Consider the following 22,434-nt stretch of genomic DNA (forward strand, 5'->3'; position numbering starts at 1 on the left):
GGGGCCTCAGTATTACATCCCTGCTTTTTGCAGATGATGTGGTGCTGTTGGCTCCTTCAAACGGGTCTCTACAACTCTCACTGGAGCGTTTCGCAGCCGAGTGTGAAGCGGTTGGGATGAAAATCAGCACCTCCAAATCTGAAACCATGGTCCTCAGTCGGAAAAGGGTGGAGTGCCCCCTCCGGGTCGGGGGGGAGATCTTGCCCCAAGTGGAGGAGTTTAAGTATCTTGGGGTCTTGTTCACGAGTGAGGGCAGGAGGGAGCGAGAGATCGACAGGCGGATCGGTGCAGCGTCTGCTGTGATGCGGACGTTGTATCGGTCTGTCGTGGTGAAGAAGGAGCTGAGCCAAAGGGCGAAGCTCTCAATTTACCGGTCGATCTACGTCCCAACCCTCATCTATGGCCACGAGCTATGGATCGTGACCGAAAGAACGAGATCCCGGATACAAGCGGCCGAAATGAGTTTTCTCCGCAGGGTGTCCGGGCTCTCCCTTAGAGATAAGGTGAGGAGCTCGGTCATCCGGGAGGGGCTCAGAGTCGAGCCGCTTCTCCTCCACATCGAGAGGAGCCAGATGAGGTGGCTTGGGCATCTGATTCGGATGCCTCCTGAGCGCCTCCCTGGTGAGGTGTTCCGGGCATGTCCCACTGGGAGGAGACCCCGAGGAAGACCCAGGACACGCTGGAGAGACTACGTCACCCAGCTGGCCTGGGAACGCCTCGGGATCCCCCGGGGAGAGCTGGAAGAAGTAGCTAGGGAGAGGGAAGTCTGGGCTTCCCTGCTAAAGCTGTTGCCCCCGCGACCCGGCCCCGGATAAGCAGTAGATGATGGATGGATGGATGGATGGTTAGTTCTAACTGCTAGTTCATGAATCCTGTTGGGAGTTCCCATGATAAATGTGACGCATCGTGATTTATAGTAGCCTCCTCCCCGGAGGTGTTCTTGGGCTGTGCCACCAAGAGAGATCCCTTCTACCACATTTACATTCACTCAGTTTGTGCACTGACGGTGACTCGCCGCACTAATGAGGCGCTCGGAGGACAGATGAGCGTGGGCCTATCGTTATGTTCTTTTCTTCCAGCGTGCATTCTGACTATGCAACATGATCAATTTAGGCACACCTATCACACATCGATTTATTATGAGGATGTGCGCTGTCGAAGAAAAGGGAGAAGTGTATTTTTGTCTCAGCAGTTCGATGCTGTAAATTGCGGAATTTTCAGAAATGTGTAAAAGTTGGTTGACAAGCCAGTGAAACCTCCAAAGTCAAATTGTCATCATGTGGTCCGTTTTGGAGTTCAACCAACATTTTCAAGAAAATGGTTTCTTCTTTGAGTTTGTTGCTATTAGTTATGTATTTATCGGTAATTATTTTGAGATGCCCCCACACTCCAAAAGGTTAACAGCAAAGAGGCAAAGTGTGATGGTGATCAAAGAAAATCGAACTTTCACACGCTTTTGTCCTGGCTGCTTTGTACAATGTAAATAAAAAGATCATAACGTACACAACACACGACATCCCCTTATCTCATTCATCTGCCCTTCCCTAGATTTAGAACATGCCACATGTGGAGCTCCATCCTCTGTGGGGGGGCCTCATTTTGCGTGGATGTGCAGTTTGCACAGTTCAGTTGATCCCGCCCCGTGTCAGTGCTTTTTGAAAAGCAGCGTGATGTGGTGCCAGGTCAAGCCATGTGGTGTGGTATGAGACAGTTTGGGGCTAATGGAAAAGCGACATCGTGGCCACAGAACAACCACTTTTTCCCAACTCAACCCCCGCCGCCTTTGGTTCAAAAAAATTACTCGTTGTATTTGTCAATCTTCTCCAGTCTCTGCAATTCGACCCACCATAAGCCCAGAGTCCTCACGTAAACTTTTCACGTAGCGTGACAGCAAATTGCTTCATAGCATGGCCACTGTGGGTGTATTTATTTTTCGGTTTGACATGGTCATTATGATGATGACAACAGAGTCTGAGGTCGTTTATTGGAGTCGGTGAGTTGTGACGAGGGAGATAGGAGACTTTCTATTCGGTATTATCCCAACAACACAGGCAGCTGCTGGAGAAATACATCCTCCAATTCTACTGCAAAGACATGGAATACAATACAACACAATAGCTACATCTTTTGCGTTTTCACAACATGGCACTTATACAGTGGTGTGAAAAGGTGTTTGCTCCTTCCTTTCTTATTTTTTTTCTTTTTTGCTTGTTTGCCACATTTCTCCCATTTATATTTTTGCTGCTGTAACTTGGGAATTTCTCCATCGTGGGACAAATAAAGGATTTCTTATCTTAAATGTTTGAGATCATCAAACAAATGAATTATTTGTCAAAGATAACACAAAATGCTACCTCCAAAAATGAAAAAAACAGGAAGGAGGCAAACACTTTTTCAGACCGCTGTATAATATATGAATTAAAAAAAAAAACGCTTGTGTCAATTTTGGTACAATGGGGTGAATTGTTAAATTGTTGCCTAATAACCGCAATAAAAGAGTACTTTTGTCTTTCAACTTTGTCTCACCAGACTGCCACAATGAGGCCATTAGTGGCATTATTGCTAAATTTGGAGACAGTTCCAACACATAAAGGCATTAAAGTCAATGCTTGTCTCAATATATCAACAGTTCAGAACATTAGTGTGGAATTTTTTTCTTCGATGCATCAAGTCAAGTTGTGATGTTCATTTTGACACCGTGTCGTGAATCTACAAAGTGATTGACAGGTTTAGAGGGCTGTAGAGCGTGTGCGTGTCCCGGAGCAAGACATCCAGTAGCCCTCAGTACTTTGAGCATTTTCCTCTGCTATCGATCAGCTCCAGTTAGAACGTGCTGTATATGTCCAGCGGAAAAGTCACAGGCTCGTTTTATGCCTCTAGTGTCACAATGAATGAACACCAGTGGTGGCTTGCACTTGGGAGGCATGAAATCAGCGGTGACACTTGATCTGTGGAATTACAATTGATCTCATCCCTTTAAAGAAAATGGCTTCAGCTGAGTTCATCTCCTTGCAGTCTTGTCGGAACTTTGAGGAGATTATGTTGTTCCCTCTACTTGGCACGAGGGGTAATGTATTAATTATACTTAATCAAAGTCTGCAGATTATAGAAGAGAGTAGCTAGGCTCAAAAATGAGACAACTGCACTCCAAGCGCTCGCAGGCTTCACACGGGGCATGTTAATGCGTTTAAAGTGCTCAACGTCCTTTTGCTGAGGTTGAAATTTCAAAGACTTAGCATCTTATTAACTGCCCCTAATAGGGAAATTCTGCTCCTGGAATACAAACGAGAGGGTTGGGCAGTCGAGCAGACCAGGTGAAAACGTTGCATACAGTAGCTGCTCATGGGATAAAAATGTGCTCATTCATTCATGTGCATGTTGGAGCAGTGGAGAAAATATGCTTTATAAATACCACCAAGCAATGTAATTTGTGCTTCTCCAGAAAACTGATCCTGATGATGATAATTGTATCTTTAAATTCATCAATTCGTTGTTGGGATGTTTATGCTACATCCTGGAATAAGTGGAAGGGTACTTGTAGAGACAGCCCTTCACACATCAATAGATAGTTTAGAGCAGTGGTTCTTAACCTTGTGAGAGGTACCGAATACAACCGGTTCACATGCACATTCACCGAACCCTTCATTAGTGAAAAATGAAAAAGATGATTTTTTTTCTTTTTACAAATTCAAGACATACAAAACGCATAAAAACAGAAAAAAATGTAAGCACAATTTGTATAGTTATTTTTTAATTGTGCACAAAATGAACCTGCCAGTGATGGCCAAGCGGGCGTGTCATAACAAAATGACACACTGAATCTCCATGGTAGAGGCTCTGTCGAACCCCGAAGACTGATTTACTGAACGCTAGGGTTCGATCGAACCCAGGTTAAGAACCACTGGTTTAAAGTCTTCAACCTACATAACACACAATGTTTTAGTTGCAGGGGGTGGGGATGGGGGCACTGGAAGCTTGATGGCGCGAAGAAAATCACACCAGCATGGGAAGAACTCCACAAAGGAAGGAACTCTGAGCCTTTCAACAGTGAAGCGGGCAACCTCTCCTTCATATTCATTTCCGTATTCATTTAAAACATGGCGATTGTGAAAAGATGCTCCAAAAGTTTAAATACCTCCCAGTTGAAAGGTCACTTCAGATGATAGCAGCTCACTTCCATGTTAAATATTATCCAGAAGATTTTTAAAGTGTGCACACTTAGGTCCATAGGTATTTGGTCAGTGATTTTCTTTTTTCTTATAATCACATATTTAATTTCTCATGATGCAGCCAAAGCTGATTTAAAAAAGGATGATGAACTTGTACCGGTAATTGAGGTGTAGACTTTCATCTTAACTTTTTAGTGGTGTCACAAAAATAGGGCTCGTGCCACTGAGGAATGAGGGTCATTTATGTAGAGTGACTTCATTTTAAAATGCTCAGAGGTAGGACAAATGACAAAATTGTACATTGAAAAAAAATTGCCAATAGCCGTATACACAATTCCGTCATTAAGGCGTTCTTTCTTGTTTTATAATGTACCAGGTTTCAAAACAAACATGATGAAGCAGCATTTATTGTCACGATCTGAAAATGGACCAGATGGTAAGCGCATCCCACAAATATGTTGCCGTCGCAAGTGAAGCCAGCCCCAAATATAAATGCTTAAAGTATAAGTTGAGAAAGCTTTTTTCCCCTTTTATTTGAATAAGGTGTTTTAAGCGGTTTAAAAATCTATTTCACTCTACGGCCTTTTAGGAAATTCTGTAAGCTATTTTTCTTGTTTTTACTTTGTCTTTAATGTCTTTAAAATGTTTGCTTGCAAATGTACTTCAATATTATCGAGAATACATTCTTTCAGTAATTTTAATAAGTTAATTGCTCTCTCTGCCTTGGGAATGTTGTTGTGTTTGTTAATATTTTTAGATGTCCGTTTGGTTGTGTGAAGCACATTGAGTTACCTGGTCATTACACCCACAGGAAACATTGGGAGATAGTGGGAAATCGACTAATCCCTACTTGATTAATTCATTGATGAGAAGCTAGATCCCAAGACTTTAGTCCTACACCACATTTATCTGACTCACCGAATGGGTTATCATGACATTTAACAGCATTTTGCAGCACTACATAAACCGACCCAGTACATACGCAAGTCAGACCATTAATGACTGTAGTAGAACATATTGTTCTGCTCTGATCATTTATGGATGAGTTCCTTTGTTAGCCCCTGCACCAAATAACTGTGAACAATCTCGGATTTATGTAAAAGGCACTGGTATCAATTAGCGAACATGCTCCCTGCTGTGTTTTTGTGCTTGTGAGCGCTCGCTATGCATCAGTCAACCCCATTACCCAACCACTCTGAAATGCCATTAGGATCAGTGACCTTTTGGAAGACCAACAGCATTCTCAAATGCAATAATATGGAACTCAGTGCATCGGCTCGACTGTTTTTTCGTCTTTGTTAAGAGTCACGAAGGCTGCATGGTTTCAATGGATTCTATTTGTTTTGTTGGTGGAACAATTTAGATATGCATGAGCAAAACAACACACAGCTATCATCAGATCAAAAGAATGTATGCTTCTTCCAAATGTGGATTAAAGTCCGATAAGTGTAAGATAGGTAAAAATCAGACTGTAAAAAAATGATATACCATATTTCTGCACTATAAGGCACTTGGGATTATAAGGTGCACCTTTGATGAATGGACTATTTTAAAACTGTTTGCATATATAGCACACACTGCATTAAGCCGCAGAGAATAGAAGCTACAATAGTGGCTGCGGTTGCGCTATGCATCCACTAGATGGTGTTCCGCTAAAGGGAAATACAGTACAATACAATACAATACAATACAGCCGTAACAAAGCCATTAGAACTGGTCATAAACACGGACATGAGCCATATCAATACAATTTCCATTACAAGACAATAAATGAAAGACAAAAGTTATGAAGACAATTGATTCGAGAAAAAGGCACACAAACCTGATGGGCTAACATTCACAAGGGGCTAAACATCCTTAGAAGTCTTGCTTGTCTCCTTCTTCCTTCGTTTAGTCAGTAGTTAACTGTTTTTGGTATTTTATTTATTTCATAGTGGCTGCTCACAAAGTAGTTGTCAGAACCCTTTTAGGTGACAATTGGTTCCTGCTAATAATCACCACTAGATGGCATAGGAACACACTAATGGGAAAACAACCAAATGATGAATATAAAGTGACGGTGTCACCATATATAAGGTGCACTGTCGACTTTTGGGAAAATTGAAGACTTTTAGGTGTGCCGTATGGTGCGAAAAATACGGTAACCTATTATGAAACAAAAGCTGATCGGTGATGTGTACACATGTGTGTCTGCAACACAACAAAAATAAATGCGTGAAAGTACATCTAACCATTCGCCGTTCAAGATTGGGTGGTGGGTCAGGTTTTTAATGGTGTTTTCAGTATTCTCAGCGATTCTCTTGCTATAACATCAATTAATGCAAATACCAGTGACACTTTGTATCCCAATCACCTGAACTCCTCCCAGCATCTTCCCTGAGCTAATTTGCCCATTTTCTGGGCGCTTGAGCGAGAAATTGATTCCGTCTCAGCTCCAGGGATTTTACTTCTGACCTCCGTGTTGGAAAAGAAAAAAAACACCAGAGTTTGAATATTACAAAGATTAGATATATCATTGTGAAAATCCATTTAATGCAACCTTGGATATGTAATAAAATATATAATTACAGACAGACAAGAAGTCTCATTGTGAGAGCAGGAAAAATGTGACCTTTTGAATCAATACGTCTTTTGAAAGTTTTAGCGACACTAATCTCCTCAAGGCTTTGTTTCCCACTGCAAACATGACTTCCTGCTAAGCACCAGTCAACTTCCACGATCATTCCCCCTGCAAACTGATTCGGCGTCACGAGGGGTTTCTTTCTCAGGCTTTAATACAGCTCTATCCTAAGAGTAGATAGAGATAAGATGCTTTGTCCTTGTGCTAATGACACGTTTCATCCATGTTGATAGGTTGGCTTGTTAATACCCGCTCCAAGGTTTTGAAAGCGGAATTTAAACTGAAGAGGGCATTCTAATTTACTCCCACTGGCTCAAAAGCACATATGCGCTGCTAAATGATAAACATGCCACTCTTACATGAAGAGTCCACATTTACATGTTTCCATCTCTAAAAGCATTATGATTCGGGGATGGACAGTAAGTTATTTGTAATTCTACATACCACATCAACATAACAAATTAGGGCAGGAACCATATGCCCTGCTAAAATGATTTGATTCCAAAATTAATTCGGATTACCATTTCAACATGATACCATCAGAAAATATGTACTGTACATCTGTCTGCAAATGCACTTGCCTAACGACTGAACACCCCTCCCCACTCCCCCATACCATATTTGCACATCGTCTTTTATGCACAGGCACAGACACACTCGTTCCTGACAATGTTTGGGCACTCTTACTTTCCAGGAACTCACAGCAACCTTAACAGCAATATGATTGATGCAATGAAAACAGGTCAGTTTCTTCCGTTTTTTTCCCCCAGATTCTTAAAACATGCAATTGTGTTAATTGAATTCTCTCAAATGTCCCAAAGTGTGATTCTGAGTGCAAATGGTTGTTTGGCTGTGTGTGTCCTGCGATTGGCTGGCGACCTGTTCAGGGTGTAAGCATGCCCGCAGCCCTCGTGAGGATGAATAGATCAGATAATGAATGGATGGATTGCTCTTTTTTTTTTAACTCTTCGCATGTAGAGAACATCCAGGCCATGGTGGTAGTGAACACTGCCTCATTTGTGGCCCCTGCAAGAGCACGCTGTTGAGTGCCAACAGCTGATTTGACTCCTAAAATGCCCAAAAGTTTAACATTCAAAATGGCTTACCGAGGGTAAAATGTACTCCCAAGTAGCTCAAACTCCTACTCCTGTCTATAAAATTCTCATTGTCATTGTCTTTTTCTTATTCTTCTTGGGTCCCTGCCGGACTCCAGTTATTTGGTGCATACTGCCAAGTACTGTCCAAACTTTGTATTATTTACTTTGAATAGCCTCTTAAAGTTAGCTTCAACTTGTATATGACCAAAACTACTTTTCCAAACACACAGTTGTTCCTCAATGATCCCTCTCTATGGAGTCGCAGTGATCCACGGATTGAGAGACTCAATAATATGGCAACGGAAGCCATCCGGGTCACAGTCGAAGCATTACACACCAGAGAGGGTTGGAAATAAAAGACTTGAAATCCACCCTCTGAATTTAGAGACGCCATTACATTATTGGCAAACTTTACTGTTATGCTTCATGAATGTCTTCGTGTGAATAGACACACCACTGATGGTTCTAATATTGCTAAGTGTGAAGATGTTAGTCACCAATTGGAATTTGATTCTCTTTTCTTATTTTTTTTTAAATTGCCTAGTATTTAATGGTAAGGATTTAGCCAAAAATCGACTTCTGAAAATAGTCCAATAGAAAGTAGACAAAAAACACCAAATGAAAGGAGGCTTATTAAGATTCAACTCATTTGCAATCTGTTTTGCAAATTTTTACGTCAATGTATTTATTGTAAATGTCATGTTTTACTTCATAATCAAAATCTTAATATTTTCAAATCAAAATATTCAATTCTTCCATTTTCTATCCTGTTTGTCCTCATTAAGGTGCGGTCACAGGTGACCTGCAGCTCATCCCAGATGGGGTGGGTTGGTGGCGGGGGTCAACCTGGACTGGTTGTTACCCAATTACAGTTTTTTTAAAATCATTTTATATTTGAATTCAATGAAAGATTAAGGCGGCCCGGTAGTCCAGTGGTTAGCACGTCGGCTTCACAGTGCAGAGGTGCCGGGTTCGATTCCAGCTCCGGCCTCCCTGTGTGGAGTTTGCATATTCTCCCCGGGCCTGCGTGGGTTTTCTCGGTGTACTCCGGTTTCCTCCCACATTCCAAAAACATGCATGGCAGGTTCATGGAACACACTAAATTGTCCCTAAGTGTGAGTGTGAGCGCGGATGGTTGTTCGTCTCTGTGTGCCCTGTGATTGGCTGGCAACCGATTCAGGGTGTCCTCTGCCTACTGCCCGGAGACGGCTGGGATAGGCTATAGCACCCCCCGCGACCCTCGTGAGGATCAAGCGGTACGGAAAATGAATGAATGAATGAATGAAAGATTAGAAAACGAGGTCGTTTACCTCATTATGCACAATGTGTTTATGAGCAATTTTCAACGCATCTAAAAGTTTCCACGCAGCGACACAAAATCCATCAAAGTGCCAAAGGTTGTTTATGAACATTTCAAAATCACTTTCATGACTCAAATAGCAATGAAATTTTGCCTCTAAAAGAAAATATGGATATTGATGTTGAGAAAAGGAATGAGGAACATCAAGGTAAAGCAGTGCTGGGCATTCGGTCACTGAGAGTCAAATTGCTGTTATCAGTGTAGTTGCAGCGGTTGAACCTAAACAATGCAATTAATCATGAGCGGCTATTTTATCATCTATTCATGTCCAATCTGGATACTTATTTGGGACATCAATACGCACATTAGGATGTTGTTAGCAATCAATGAGTGCCGACACACCCAAGCCGCGATGGAGATGGCTGTTGTCTGGCTGCAAATTAGACCTTTGAGATACTGTCACTGCAAGCGGCACACGCCGATAGTCATCATACATTTAAAGCTATTTGCAATCGGCACAGTAACTACCAAATCAATTCGAGGACCTGGCAAGTGGGCCTGGTGGTTATTCAATAACTAGTCAATAACTATTGAAGGTGCACCAGTGTGAAAATCAACCGCATGTTTTCCAAGTCAGCAAGCAGGATACAGTGGGAGCGCTATTGCATAATCACCAACTGACTTCTCAGGTTGGAATGCTGTCACACTGTTTTTGACTTATTCTCCATGGCAACACCTTCTACCTTTTGTTATTCATCACATCGTGTACTAAAATGTAGTAACCAGTCTCAGTCTTGACTGATGGCATCCTTGTGCCTTCCTGTGAAAACACCGCATTCTTAAATATATTTTTTACATCTCCTGTGCCATTTTCGATATGAACAGCTATAAATATAGCATGAACATACAGTGGCACAGTGTTTCAGTACCCTTCAGTGGCAATTATAGAGAAAAGCAGTCTGCTGACGACTGCACACAAACCAACTCAGCCAAAGTTATTTATGTGTTTGTCAAACATAAAATCTTTATTACCTCTTCCGGCAATTTTTAAAGTACCGGTTGTATTTCAACTTTTCTCATAAGTGTAAGTATAAAAATAAATTCACGCGCAAGGTCGAACGTAATCTGGTCCTGTCAATTTGTTTCCAACATAAAATTTTATTAAAGGTTAAGACAAATTTGAAGTAACACTTTAACATTTACTTGTAGGTTAAAAAATAAAAGAAGAAGAGTTCTGGTTGTTTTTCTTTCCTTGGACAATCATCTCACAAGAGTCATTGGTTCATGTCCAGTTTTTAATAATTAGAGCAGTGGTGGGGGGCTTTCATCATTGTCCCTGAAGTGAAGCCAGTGTCATTATCCTCTGTGAAGGTTCTGGGTTTCCCTGCAGGAGTGCTGCCAATTGTACTTGGTTTTGGCACATCTTCAGCATTGTCCTGTTTCGAGGCAGAGCGGGTCCCCGAAGAGTGTTGCATACACAGCAGATTCCATTTGTCACAGTTTCTGTGTTCTCTTGTGTGGCTGTATTAAATATTCTCACTGCCAGATAGTTGGCGTGTTTCAGACAGATGGGGAAAGCAGAGGGGCTTTTACGGTCACAAAATAGACAAGAGGTGTCACCGTCGACCGTTACTTTTCTGAATAGTGCCTGCATGCTTCCTGCTGATTTTATGCCACCTGCGTTTGAGGGGCTCAATAAATACCGTATGCAGAGTAACCAGATGATGAAATTCATTTCTCAGGGATTTCAGCGTAGCAGACAGTAAATGAAGATAAATCCTATTGCCGTCCCTAACTGACCACACGAGATTGGTCGGGGCATGCTCGAGTCTTTTCGCTGCTGTGTACATGGAAAGTGTCAGAGGGCTCCAAGACTAACACATTTATCTCCGAGCAGATGACATTGACTTACTTGCTTAATTCCAGTATGACATTCTCATATTTCCAGTTACGTGTCCGGACTGTTCAACCAATGTTATCTTTCATATAAATGGTCCTTTTTCCACATTCAAGTGTGTAAGATCGCAGTGCACAAAGACACTTTGATGAGTACGCTTCACTCGCCTGAAGACCTTCCCATGTCTGTTAGCCCTCACATTGAGTGATTTTCAGAAAATATAACAGTTCTAATTTATCCTTTCTCCTAAGAGTGGATAAAAATGTATTGACCGCATAACTATCTCTCATGGGACACGCATATCCGATTTTGACATTTTGAACAATCACTCTCTGACCTCAAGCTTGTGCACACACCATTTTTTAAAAATGATTTCCTAATTCATGCATTCCTCTACAATTACTGTCAACACTAAACAGACAGTGAAAATAAGTTCACATCCTTGAATTTGCTTTAACTCGTGTCAAAAGTGACCACCAAAACATTTTGAAAGATGAAACACGTACCGTATATGCTGCACTATGACTGGCTGTCAAATGATATACCGGTAACCTACCGTCATCCAAACATATTGGAACAGTGAGGACGATTTCTTTATTTATTTTTCGACTAAAGAAACACTTGATTTTGACCATGTGGTTATGTTTTTGGCCATTACCTGGCAGAATAATGAAGAATCTTCCAATGGATTTGATTACAGTTTGTGAAAATGACAGAAATATTTCTGGAGACTTCCATTATGATGCAGCCTCTCCCAGAAGAACCCATGCAAGCCCAAGCTATGATATGGGCTTTCAGTTATTGCTAATGAGTGGTTTTTATCTTCGGGTGAAGCCTCCATACTTTTTTGTTCAATGGTAGACTTGGATACCATCACTCATGCCCTTTTGCTGATGTCATTAATTATTTTGGGGGGTGGGGGGGTCTCTACAGCTATCAAAATGTATTTTTCTGTCATCTACTTCTGCTATTTCTTCTGATTGACCCAATGAATATTTCACCCATTTTATTTAATCAAAACATGATTGTGGATTCTATGATTTAAAAAAATGACTTCGGAGCTGTGTTGTTTGCTGGCCCTTACATGAAAGTCATGATTTTGAGTTTGTTTTTAATGACAGATTCTATTAGACTATTGGTCACTAACTTGGGGTCTTGACAGCCTCCTTAGCTAGCGCCGCCATTGTCGTGTATGCCCTACTTTGTTTAAAAAAAAAAAAAGAACAGTTTTGATTAAACCTCTTTTCCTGCCGGTAATTCCCATATATTATTCATGAGCTTTTCAAAAACACAGAAACATAACATCGTTTCACGTGTTTGAGAAAATTCCTCTTTAGGCTGTGTTTCTTCATTTAATCATACATTAATGAACACTTACACACTAAATTCAGCAGCATTGCAGCAAATTCTCCCAAGGCAGGCACCTCACTTTCTATGCAGTCAGCAGAAAGTGCATCAGAGTTTGCACCGGGACTTGACTTTGCTGCACTGGAGACACTTGGGCAGTGCAATCATTTCAGGAAATAAAGCCCACACGTTTAAATCAAGGGGGACTTGTGCGGAAATGAACCCATCTCTCTTTGAAAGTCTCAGACCCTCAGCGGTCACGGTACATTTCTTGGTGCCCATGCTAATTTTCTTGACACACCACAGAGGAGGCGCTTTGCATGCATCTCATGCTGCAGGGATTAATATGAAACCTAATATGGCCATTGCATCTGGCAAGTAATACAAAGGAGCTGGCATAAGGTTCCCAACAGAAAGTGCAGGTGAATTAATCTGCCGGTCGGGTAAACTGTGATGCAGCACACGGATCACATCCTTGAATTGTCCTGTGCGACTCATCTAGTTACCCGGCGAGTTGTTGAGAATACTCAAGTATATTGTGAAGGCTTTCAAGTAAAGTTGTAATAATGTCGACAATAACATCATCACCCCGTATAGACGGTATGCACGTGCAATGTCTCTAATCACAAAGTCATCTCTGGGGTGAAAAAAGTGTCTCAACAATGCATCGCATCTCACAGCAGCCTGTTTTTCTTCTACTGTGTGCAGTGTAAATATCCAACATCACTCTATATTTGGAATCTTTAACTATCATTGTTTGAAATCAAATAATTACAATGTAACCATTGTCAAGGGTAGTTCCAAACTATCTGGTATTGACTGCCATTTTCACTGAATTACCTCCATGTAGACAAACTAGCCATCCATTTGCTCGGGGCAACACCAAACCTGGACCCAATCATAGCTTAAACTTGGCGAGATGTTAAACCCCGGAACTGTCACCTGTCAGTCACAGACGAAAACACGTACCCTTTCACAATACCTGTCAAAGTTACATCATTCATCTGGAATACCAAACCACCTGCACCCATCCACTCTTGCCATACCCCCGATGTGGCGGCTGTGAATGAACGACACATGACAGATGGAATTGGATGGGTTGGGTTGTGACTTTTTGTTGTTTTTGTTTGCTGCCTCTCCGATTATACACTGTCACATATTTCCAGACGCTGACGCAATTCAAATGATGCAATTGCATAATCGTGGAAAAAGGATTTTTGACACATGATGACTTTTAAACCGACGTCTGATCGCTGACACTGTAATTTCATAAACCTCACCAATGTGTTCATGAGACCCGATGCCTGACACCAGACTCTGATGCTTGAGTATGTCTGGAAAAAAAAGCGTAAAAAAAATAGTTTGGAGGCAATGTCTGTTTTGAAGTTTGAAGCTCATACTATCAGCCAATTTAAATTCTCCTCCTTGCAAAATGCTTTATCAGGTGTTCCCTACGGCCTCTGTTTCTTTCTGACTTGAATTTTGAGATCTGCACCGACTTTGTCTTCTCTTTTGCTTTGGGTCATTTTGTACCCGTGCTGTGAAGTACCATCCTATCTGTTTTGTAGCATCTGGCTGAATATAGCAAAGTGTACACACTGGAGAGCTCATCCTTTCTACTTCTAACAATCACATCATCAACCGTAATTGCCTTCCGTAGAGTGCAAACCTCGGAACAATCACCATGCTGTTGTATCAGTCGCCACTTGAACCATACAAAATTCATCAAAGAGAGTGGGGTTCATGTTTGTGAATCGCTTTCTTTTCAACAAAATCTTGCAATACAGTTTTAACCAAAGGGGAAAAAAAGTAATCTACTTGGTCCAGTGCCCCACTATAGCCACAGATTTGTACGAATTTGTTACATAGTGCTTGCATACTATTGCCAACAAGCAAGCCACAAAACATCCGTGATTTCTTGATGGAGGGTCAAAATGGTACTGGAGTTGGGGGAGGAGGGATTGGATCGGGGCACATTCTTCTTGAGTATCTGTTTAAAGAGGGAGAGCAGGTTGCAATCATTTCGAGATGATCCTTTCTATTTTTCAACCCCAACAATTTATACCTTGTTTTGTGAGCAGAGCCTAAACATGTTGTGCAAATGTTTTTGACGTATGAGCCGTATATATTTGTGACAATTTAGGACCAGACAATACACAAAGTTGCCTTGTCAAATCCAATCTTCAAACTAAATGTTAACATTTTGAATTTGCCAATTGTTTTGGATAAAAGTAACTCCAAAATTAGGTGGAGTTATTGTAATGATTTTCACCGCAAATATTGTAAAATGAATTACGGCAATTAGTAATCTATATTGTACTGTAAGTCACAGCCTTACTGTTTCACATTTCTATGAGTGGTCAAAATCCTCTTTACTTTCATGCCCGTCATTGGAGAATCAACTTTACTGATTCGGCCCAGCTTAACGCTACTTGCAATTAGGTCACGGCCGTCAACCTGTGTGGTTATTATGTTGTTGTCTGTGTGTTTGCTGATGTTGTGCTGCCAATCTCCAACGCCTCCCCGATTGGTGACCTTCGTTCTTGACACAGCCCACCCATTTTTGTAAGGGAAAGATGGCTGATTAGCAATTGGATTTCTGGAGTGCCACCAGCTGCATTGATGACCACCACTATTTCAATAGGAGTCTGTTGCCCTTCGTAGGAATCAAGGGTTGAGGTGATGCCGTTCTACAGGGAACGTTGAGTTGCTATAACAAAACATGATAAACTGTTTTAACAAGTAAAATTAATATGCATCATTGTACAGTAAACTGTAAAAGAAGCAATATGAACAATTCATGCATTTCAATTTGTGCATATTTATGTCATTATTCAAGACCACTGTTGTTGACACCACTTTTGGCAATGTGACTTTTAGTAAGAACATTTAAATGGGAAACATGTTTGAGCTGTGTTTTGCACTGAGTTCCAATCATTATCTTCTAATGTGTGCGGCCCGGTAGTCCAGTGGTTAGCACGTCGGCTTCACAGTGCAGAGGTACCGGGTTCGATTCCAGCTCCGGCCTCCCTGTGTGGAGTTTGCATGTTCTCCCCGGGCCTGCGTGGGTTTTCTCCGGGTGCTCCGGTTTCCTCCCACATTCCAAAAATGTGCATGGCAGGCTGATTGAACACTCTAAATTGTCCCTAGGTGTGAGTGTGAGCGTGGATGGTTGTTCGTCTATGTGTGCCCTGCGATTGGCTGGCAACCGATTCAGGGTGTCCCCCGCCTACTGCCCGGAGACGGCTGGGATGGGCTCCAGCACCCCCCGCGACCCTAGTGAGGATCAAGCGGTACGGAAGATGAATGAATGAATGAATGAATGAATGAATGAGTGTGTTTTTTGTTTTTTTTTGGTTTTAGTATGCAAGTACGTAAATGGTGGGCACCAAGGACGAAGGTCGGCTGCAGAAGAGAAATATTCAAAACTGTTCCACACGGACTCAAGTTTACATGAGCCATTAATAAACACTGAAGTAAAGTTTCAGTCGGTTATATTGACATCGATAAATGGATTGACTTGAAGGTGACAGTGCTGAGGACAAACAAAAGTAAGCATTCACATGAGTTTTTTTGTTATTTTTTTCCCATTCATTTGAGTTCACTAAAACTAATTGTTTTCCTTTCTTGAATCATCTGGTGTGAAGTCACCACTGTTGACATTTCATGGGTACAGGAATTGCTCTGCTATATAGAGTGACACACAATGGAACATTCTTATCAGATAAATGGTAGGCTTTTGTGTGGCGCTGTCAAGAAAGGGTGAAATCCAACTTGATTTTCTATTTTATGCCTACACACTTTATTCGCTGCGGCGGACTTCCTGTTAAACGATTGCAATTATTGCAGAAGAAACAAATTGTAGGTGTGTGAGGTGAATGAGCAGATGTTGAGCGAGGACCCAAGAGACATCAGCTTGCATTAGACTGAGCAGATGAGAACATTAGCAACAGATCACTCATACACAGTAATCAATGAGTGTAATTAATTCGCTACAGAAACGGATGATTGATAATTTCAGGGCCGTCTTCTGCTGCCTCACTAATAGCCTAAAACGGTTCAATAGATAAAGTTGCAGAGACCAGCACAATTACGTGTTCAATATGAAAACTGACACAAAATATAAGACGACCGAGTGTTTGAGTGACACATTTACATACTATCCCAACAGCAACGTCGTGACATGGAAATGAGTTTGACATGCACGACACAACTCAATTAAATCGATCATTGCCATCCTACAATGACTGTGCCAATGCTGGGAATCAAACATGCACATTAAAACCCAAATGATAATATGTGAATACTGACAGCCAGGAACAAATATTGTTTGTTTTCCCGGCACATTTATGTATAATAGATAAAGTTCAACTTGTTACTGGTACAACTGATTAGCGATTAGCTTGTTTAGCTTTCCTATACATGTTTACCCAACCCTTGGTATTGGGACTGGTTTAGTCAGTTGCTCTATAAGGTTATTGTCGTACTTTTTTTTATGGTAGCCTTCTGTTGTGGCATTACAAAAAAAATGAGGAACAAGAATTACAGCACACGTATGGCCTTCTTTACTTAATTTTTTGGCGGTTGTCTCGAAATGAACCACTGATTCCAGCCCACTTCTACTGTGTGGTGTGCAGATGCAAATATGGTTTTGTGTTTCATTGACACCAATCAAGCATCAGTGGTGGGAGAAACATGGATGTTGGAATACAGTGGTAAATATATGTACACAGCTGAGCCAGAGTCTGTTTTTTTTATGTTTATGTGTCAGTTATCCAAAACTACCATTTTTTCTGCATTTCTGTTTTGCATTTTGGGCTTATTGGCATTTTATTGTCCCAGATCACTAAAACAGATGAGAATACCTCGGGTGACAATCGCTGGGATGTTTCCATACGAAATGAAGAGGAAGCCATTTTGTGCTGGTGTCCTCTGTTGCTGTGAAGCAATCTAATGATGCACAATGTGAAGATCTCTGCATCCAACAACAGCGTAGCTCTGCAGAAGCTTAAGGATTGCTTTGACAATTGAAACTAACACCCGAGCAGCTTGCTTGCTGGCCTCTTTTTTTTTTTTTTTTTTTTAACATCGTAACTCACTAGAACAATTACTGGGTGATGTGATTTCACACTTAAGGTGGGCCAGCACTCAAGAGACCCAAAGAGAAGCAGTGAAAAAAATATTTTTCCAAATGCCCTCTTTATAGGATGTACTCAGCATGCAATAAGCTCTGGTTTCATCCGTTTACTCCTCACAGCACCCCGAGGGAATATTTGCATGCTGTTTGGCGCATGCTATACATTAAATCATGTTTCATCTTTCATCTCCCAGCATTTGGATGCAATTTCTTGGGGATTTGACATTTCTACTTCATCTGTAGTCTGTTTTTACTTGTGGGTTTGAGTGGTTTCATTAGTGGACTAAGAGCAACCGACAAAGTATTGCACGCTCAAAATGATGACGGTTTCAGTATGCAGCCTGCATTTTAGATCTGACTGCACAATCAAATTTCTTTCTGCTTCAGCCTTCTTGAGTGAAAACCATCCCAGTAGTTTGTGCCTGACGAAAGTGGAGGTACCGGGAGTTAAATTCTTGCACTTTGTATATGTGGTCACAATTTGGTTTCATTCAGAATGAATAGTACCTTTGATCTTCCGCAACTCTGAGAAGCTTGTTCTACTGAATGGCCAGTTGAAGCGATCCACGCGCGATATTCTTTTATTCATTGGGACAACAGAACAGTCATTGTCCTGAGATTTGAGTCTGTTGATTAGGATCAGCCAGGAGAGTAATTTTATTTGCAGCCTGCCTTTTCTTGGCTCTTAACTTATTTTTGTATTTTTTTTTTTTGAGAGGCAGGATTCTGGCCCTGTGGTTTCTTTATTTGTTTACTTGTATTCAGTGGCTTAATCACCAGGCAGTACAGTACGGCTTTGCCAGCATTGTTGTCCTTATTCAAACTCTAACATACTTATTTTTCAAACTTAATCCGCACGTTTTGCTGAAGGGAAGAGATGACACTCAAGAAATAAGCAATACATTTTTTTTAACAGATGACAGTTTTGTGTGTGGCAGCATTTATAAAATGAACATAAGATTTTGGTCACTAACTTTTGTAACATTCAGTCTTTTCTGAGAAATACCTCCTGCTGAGCCATCACATTCCATTTAAAATTAATCATTCATCCTCAAAATAGTCTACCGACAGGAATTGTTTACCCACAAATGTCAAGACAGCTCACTTTTAATCGCATGAATAAGAACAAAATATAAAGGTATCACGGCTATATATGACAAAATGTCAAAAATGTTTTATGGGCATGAAAGATCCATGAGTATGATGGTGTGTCGTGTGTATGCTCATCCATCCATTTTTAACACTGCTTGTCCTGAACAGGGTCGTGGGGCTGCCAGAGCCTATCCCGGCTGACTTTAGATCTCAGGATGTCACTGGCCTTTTTAATAGTTTATTACCTGTAATCCTTTTTGCATCCCTGGCAATGTTGTTGCTCCCACACAAGGCACCAGTACAAGTAAATGGCACTAGCTCTCACACAGTGATGAAACACATCATCTTGCTGCACACTTCTGAGCTTCCTCAGGAAATAGTCTGCCTATTCCTTCCTTTCTTGTTGTCACGTCGCGTGCTCGCCAGCAGGTGGCGGGTTCTCCCGCCGCCTGTTCGGCACACCTGCCCGTTATTTCGGGCTGATTACGTGCCTTTATTAGGCGACTCCGGCAGTCATCTCACTGCCGGAGAATTCCTTACCGTGCCATTGCTCGCTATTTGCTATTCTCGTCGTTCGACCATTTCTCGCTGCCCTATTGCCTTACGGCCCCAATCTTCGCGTACTTCATATTGTGATCTAATTGTTATCTCGGTAGTTCCTCGCCCTTTATCGTTTCGCGAGCGTTTTCGGTTATCTTCCTTATTTTTTCCTGGTTCTTATTTGACCAGCGCTTTCTGTTACCGTTTTCCCTGTTCGGGCTCCTTTTGTTATTTATTAAAATCCCTTTGTTCTCACAAGATCTTTTCGTTGTCTGCTTCTCCGGGGATCCACCTCGTTTTTTTCTGTTGTGCACGAGGCGATTTCTCATCGCCCCGGGCTCAACGTGACAGAATTCTCCGGCCACCATGGATCCCGCAGACGCCGAAAAGATCTTGGCCGCTCTTGCTCGACAAGAGCGGCAAATGAGTCAGCACAGCCAAGCCCTTACGGAACTCAGCGGCGCGGTCTCCATGCTGGCTCATCGGTTCGATGATCTCGAACCTCGCCTTATTCGGGTGGAGGAACGAAGACCACCTTCCGGGCTTCGTCCTACCATCCCGGAGGCTCCCTCCTCGTACCCTACTATGTCGAGGGAGCCCTCGCTTCCACATCCCCCTCGTTACGGGGGTGAGCACGGGCAGTGTGGACACTTTTTACACAACTGCTCGCTCGTTTTTGACCAACAGCCGTCCTCCTATGCCACTGACGCCGCCAAGGTGGCTTATATCATGAGTCTCTTGACAGGTCCGGCGGCATCGTGGGCAATCGCGACCAGCGACGCTAAGCCGAATCTCCGCACCTCCTATCCTGATTTCGTGGCAGCCTTCCGTCGGGTGTTCCACCATCCCGTGCGGGGCAGAGAGGCGGAGGGGCGGCTGCTCGCCCTGCAGCAGGGAAGGCGTTCGGTCGCTGACTACTCCATCGAGTTCCGGATCCTGGCCGCGCAGAGCGGGTACGACGATCGGGCCCTGTGTGGACTGTTTCGCCGTGGCCTGAACTCATTACTCAAGGACGAGCTGGCGACCCGCGACCACAGCACCGATTTGGAGGAGCTGATCGACCTCGCCCTCCTTATGGACAATCGCCTGAGGGAGCGAGGCCGGGAGCGTGGAGGTGATCGGTATCCGTCCCGCCGCACCACGTACCGTGAGGAACATCGTGGGTTCGGTGATCACTCCCGGGACGAGCCGATGCAGCTGGGCGGCAAGGACGGTGGTGCGGAGGAAGGAAGGCGCCGTCATCGCGACCATGCTACAACAAGCGGCGCCCAACCATCCCCCCGCGCCGCAACCAGCCATCCGGGATCGTCCTTCCACGCTTCTCCCGAGTACTGTGAGTCACGGCCCCGCGCGTCGCCCCCCGAGTCTAGGCGAGTAGACAAGCGACCGGGACACCTCAATAGACTCGAGCTCGAGGCGGAGGTATTCGGCGGTTCTCGGTCAAGACGGGTTCGGGCCCTGGTGGATTCGGGAGCAGATGACTGTTTAATGGACACTAATCTCGCGTCCGAACTGGGGTGCTTTTTAGAGGAGTTGGTTGTGGCGAAGCGGGTGCGTGATCTAGATGGGCGCCTCCTGGCGGTGGTAACGCATCGAACGGAGCCGTTAAAGCTTTCGCTATCCGGTAATCATATGGAGCATCGCCGTTTTTATGTTATGCGGTCCCGGAACGCCCCGATCATCCTCGGTTTACCCTGGCTTCAAACGCATAACCCGGTGATCTCATGGGCGCGCCCCGCTATCGATAGCTGGAGCCCCTATTGTTACCAGCACTGCCTGCAGTCAGCCGTCGGGAGGCACGAACGCGTCACGCCCCCCGAGGAGATCTGCCTTGACGGAGTGCCGGAGTGCTATCGGGACCTTAGGGAGGTCTTTAGCGAGGATCGCGCGCGCTCCTTGCCCCCACACCGCCCCTACGATTGCGCGATAGACCTGCAGGCGGGCGCTCCGTTGCCAACCTCGCGTCTGTATCAGGTATCCCATCCCGAGCGCGAGGCGTTAACGGAGTATATTAACAGCTCGCTCGCTGCAGGTCTCATCAGACCATCACGCTCACCGTTAGGGGCGGGTTTCTTCTTCGTGGGGAAGAAGGATAAGTCCCTACGACCCTGCGTAGACTATCGTGGGTTAAATGAAATTACAATTAAAAATAGATACCCGCTACCCTTGTTGGACTCCGCCTTCGCTCCATTACAAACAGCCACAATATTCTCAAAATTAGACTTACGCAGCGCTTACCACTTGGTTCGCATCCGAGAGGGCGACGAGTGGAAAACCGCGTTTAAGACTCCCCTGGGCCATTTCGAATATCTCGTCATGCCTTTTGGCCTCACAAACGCACCCGCCGTCTTCCAGAACCTCATTAATGACGTGCTCCGGGACATGATCAACATCTTCTGTTTCGTTTATCTTGACGACATTTTAATTTTTTCTCGTTCTCTGCATGAGCACCGGCAACATGTTCGGCTGGTGCTACAACGTTTGCTCGAGAACCGGCTCTTCGTCAAGGCAGAAAAGTGTGAGTTCCATGTTCCCGTAATCTCCTTCCTGGGGTTCATTATAGAACAGGGCAAGCTACGGGCGGACCCCATTAAGACGCGTGCGGTCACTGAATGGCCGGTCCCGTCCAACCGTAAGGAGCTGCAGCGCTTCTTGGGGTTCGCCAACTTCTATAGGCGTTTCATCCGTGGTTACAGCCAGATGGCGCTTCCCCTAACCCGCCTTACTTCGACCAAGATCCCTTTTAAGTGGGACCCTGCCGCGGGTGCGGCGTTCGCTCGTCTTAAGGCGGCGTTCACTAGTCCCCCGGTTCTGCAACATCCTGACCCTGACCGCCCTTTCGTCGTAGAGGTGGACGCCTCGGATTCAGGGGTGGGTGCGGTGCTGTCCCAACGCTCCCCAGTCGACCAGAAGCTGCACCCCTGCGCCTTCTTCTCCCGTCGACTCAGTGCCGCCGAGTCGAACTACGACGTGGGCAACCGGGAACTGTTGGCTGTGGTCACCGCATTACAGGAGTGGCGGCACTGGCTCGAGGGGGCTAAGGAACCGTTTACCGTATACACGGACCATAAGAACCTCGCCTATCTCCGCTCCGCGAAGAGACTTAACGCCCGTCAGGCCCGGTGGGCCCTCTTCCTCACCAGGTTTGACTTCGTTCTCACCTACTCCCCCGGTTCCAAGAACACTAAGCCTGACGCCCTTTCCCGGCTCCACGAACCTGCGGGGAGGGACCGTT

General features: G+C 43.8%; 1 protein-coding gene across 1 annotated transcript in view; it reads left to right on the forward strand.

Moving 5' to 3' along the window:
• Nucleotides 1-22,434, forward strand: part of LOC127610385 (uncharacterized) — a 39,689-nt gene continuing 17,255 nt past the window's right edge. The window contains exon 1 of the mRNA XM_052080522.1: nt 1-844. Within this exon, the coding sequence (XP_051936482.1) occupies nt 117-815 (699 nt within the window). The 5' untranslated portion in view covers nt 1-116 and the 3' untranslated portion in view covers nt 816-844. The remainder of the gene's footprint in view (nt 845-22,434) is intronic.

Source organism: Hippocampus zosterae, chromosome 11, assembly GCF_025434085.1.
Source record: "Hippocampus zosterae strain Florida chromosome 11, ASM2543408v3, whole genome shotgun sequence".
NCBI lineage: Eukaryota > Metazoa > Chordata > Actinopteri > Syngnathiformes > Syngnathidae > Hippocampus > Hippocampus zosterae.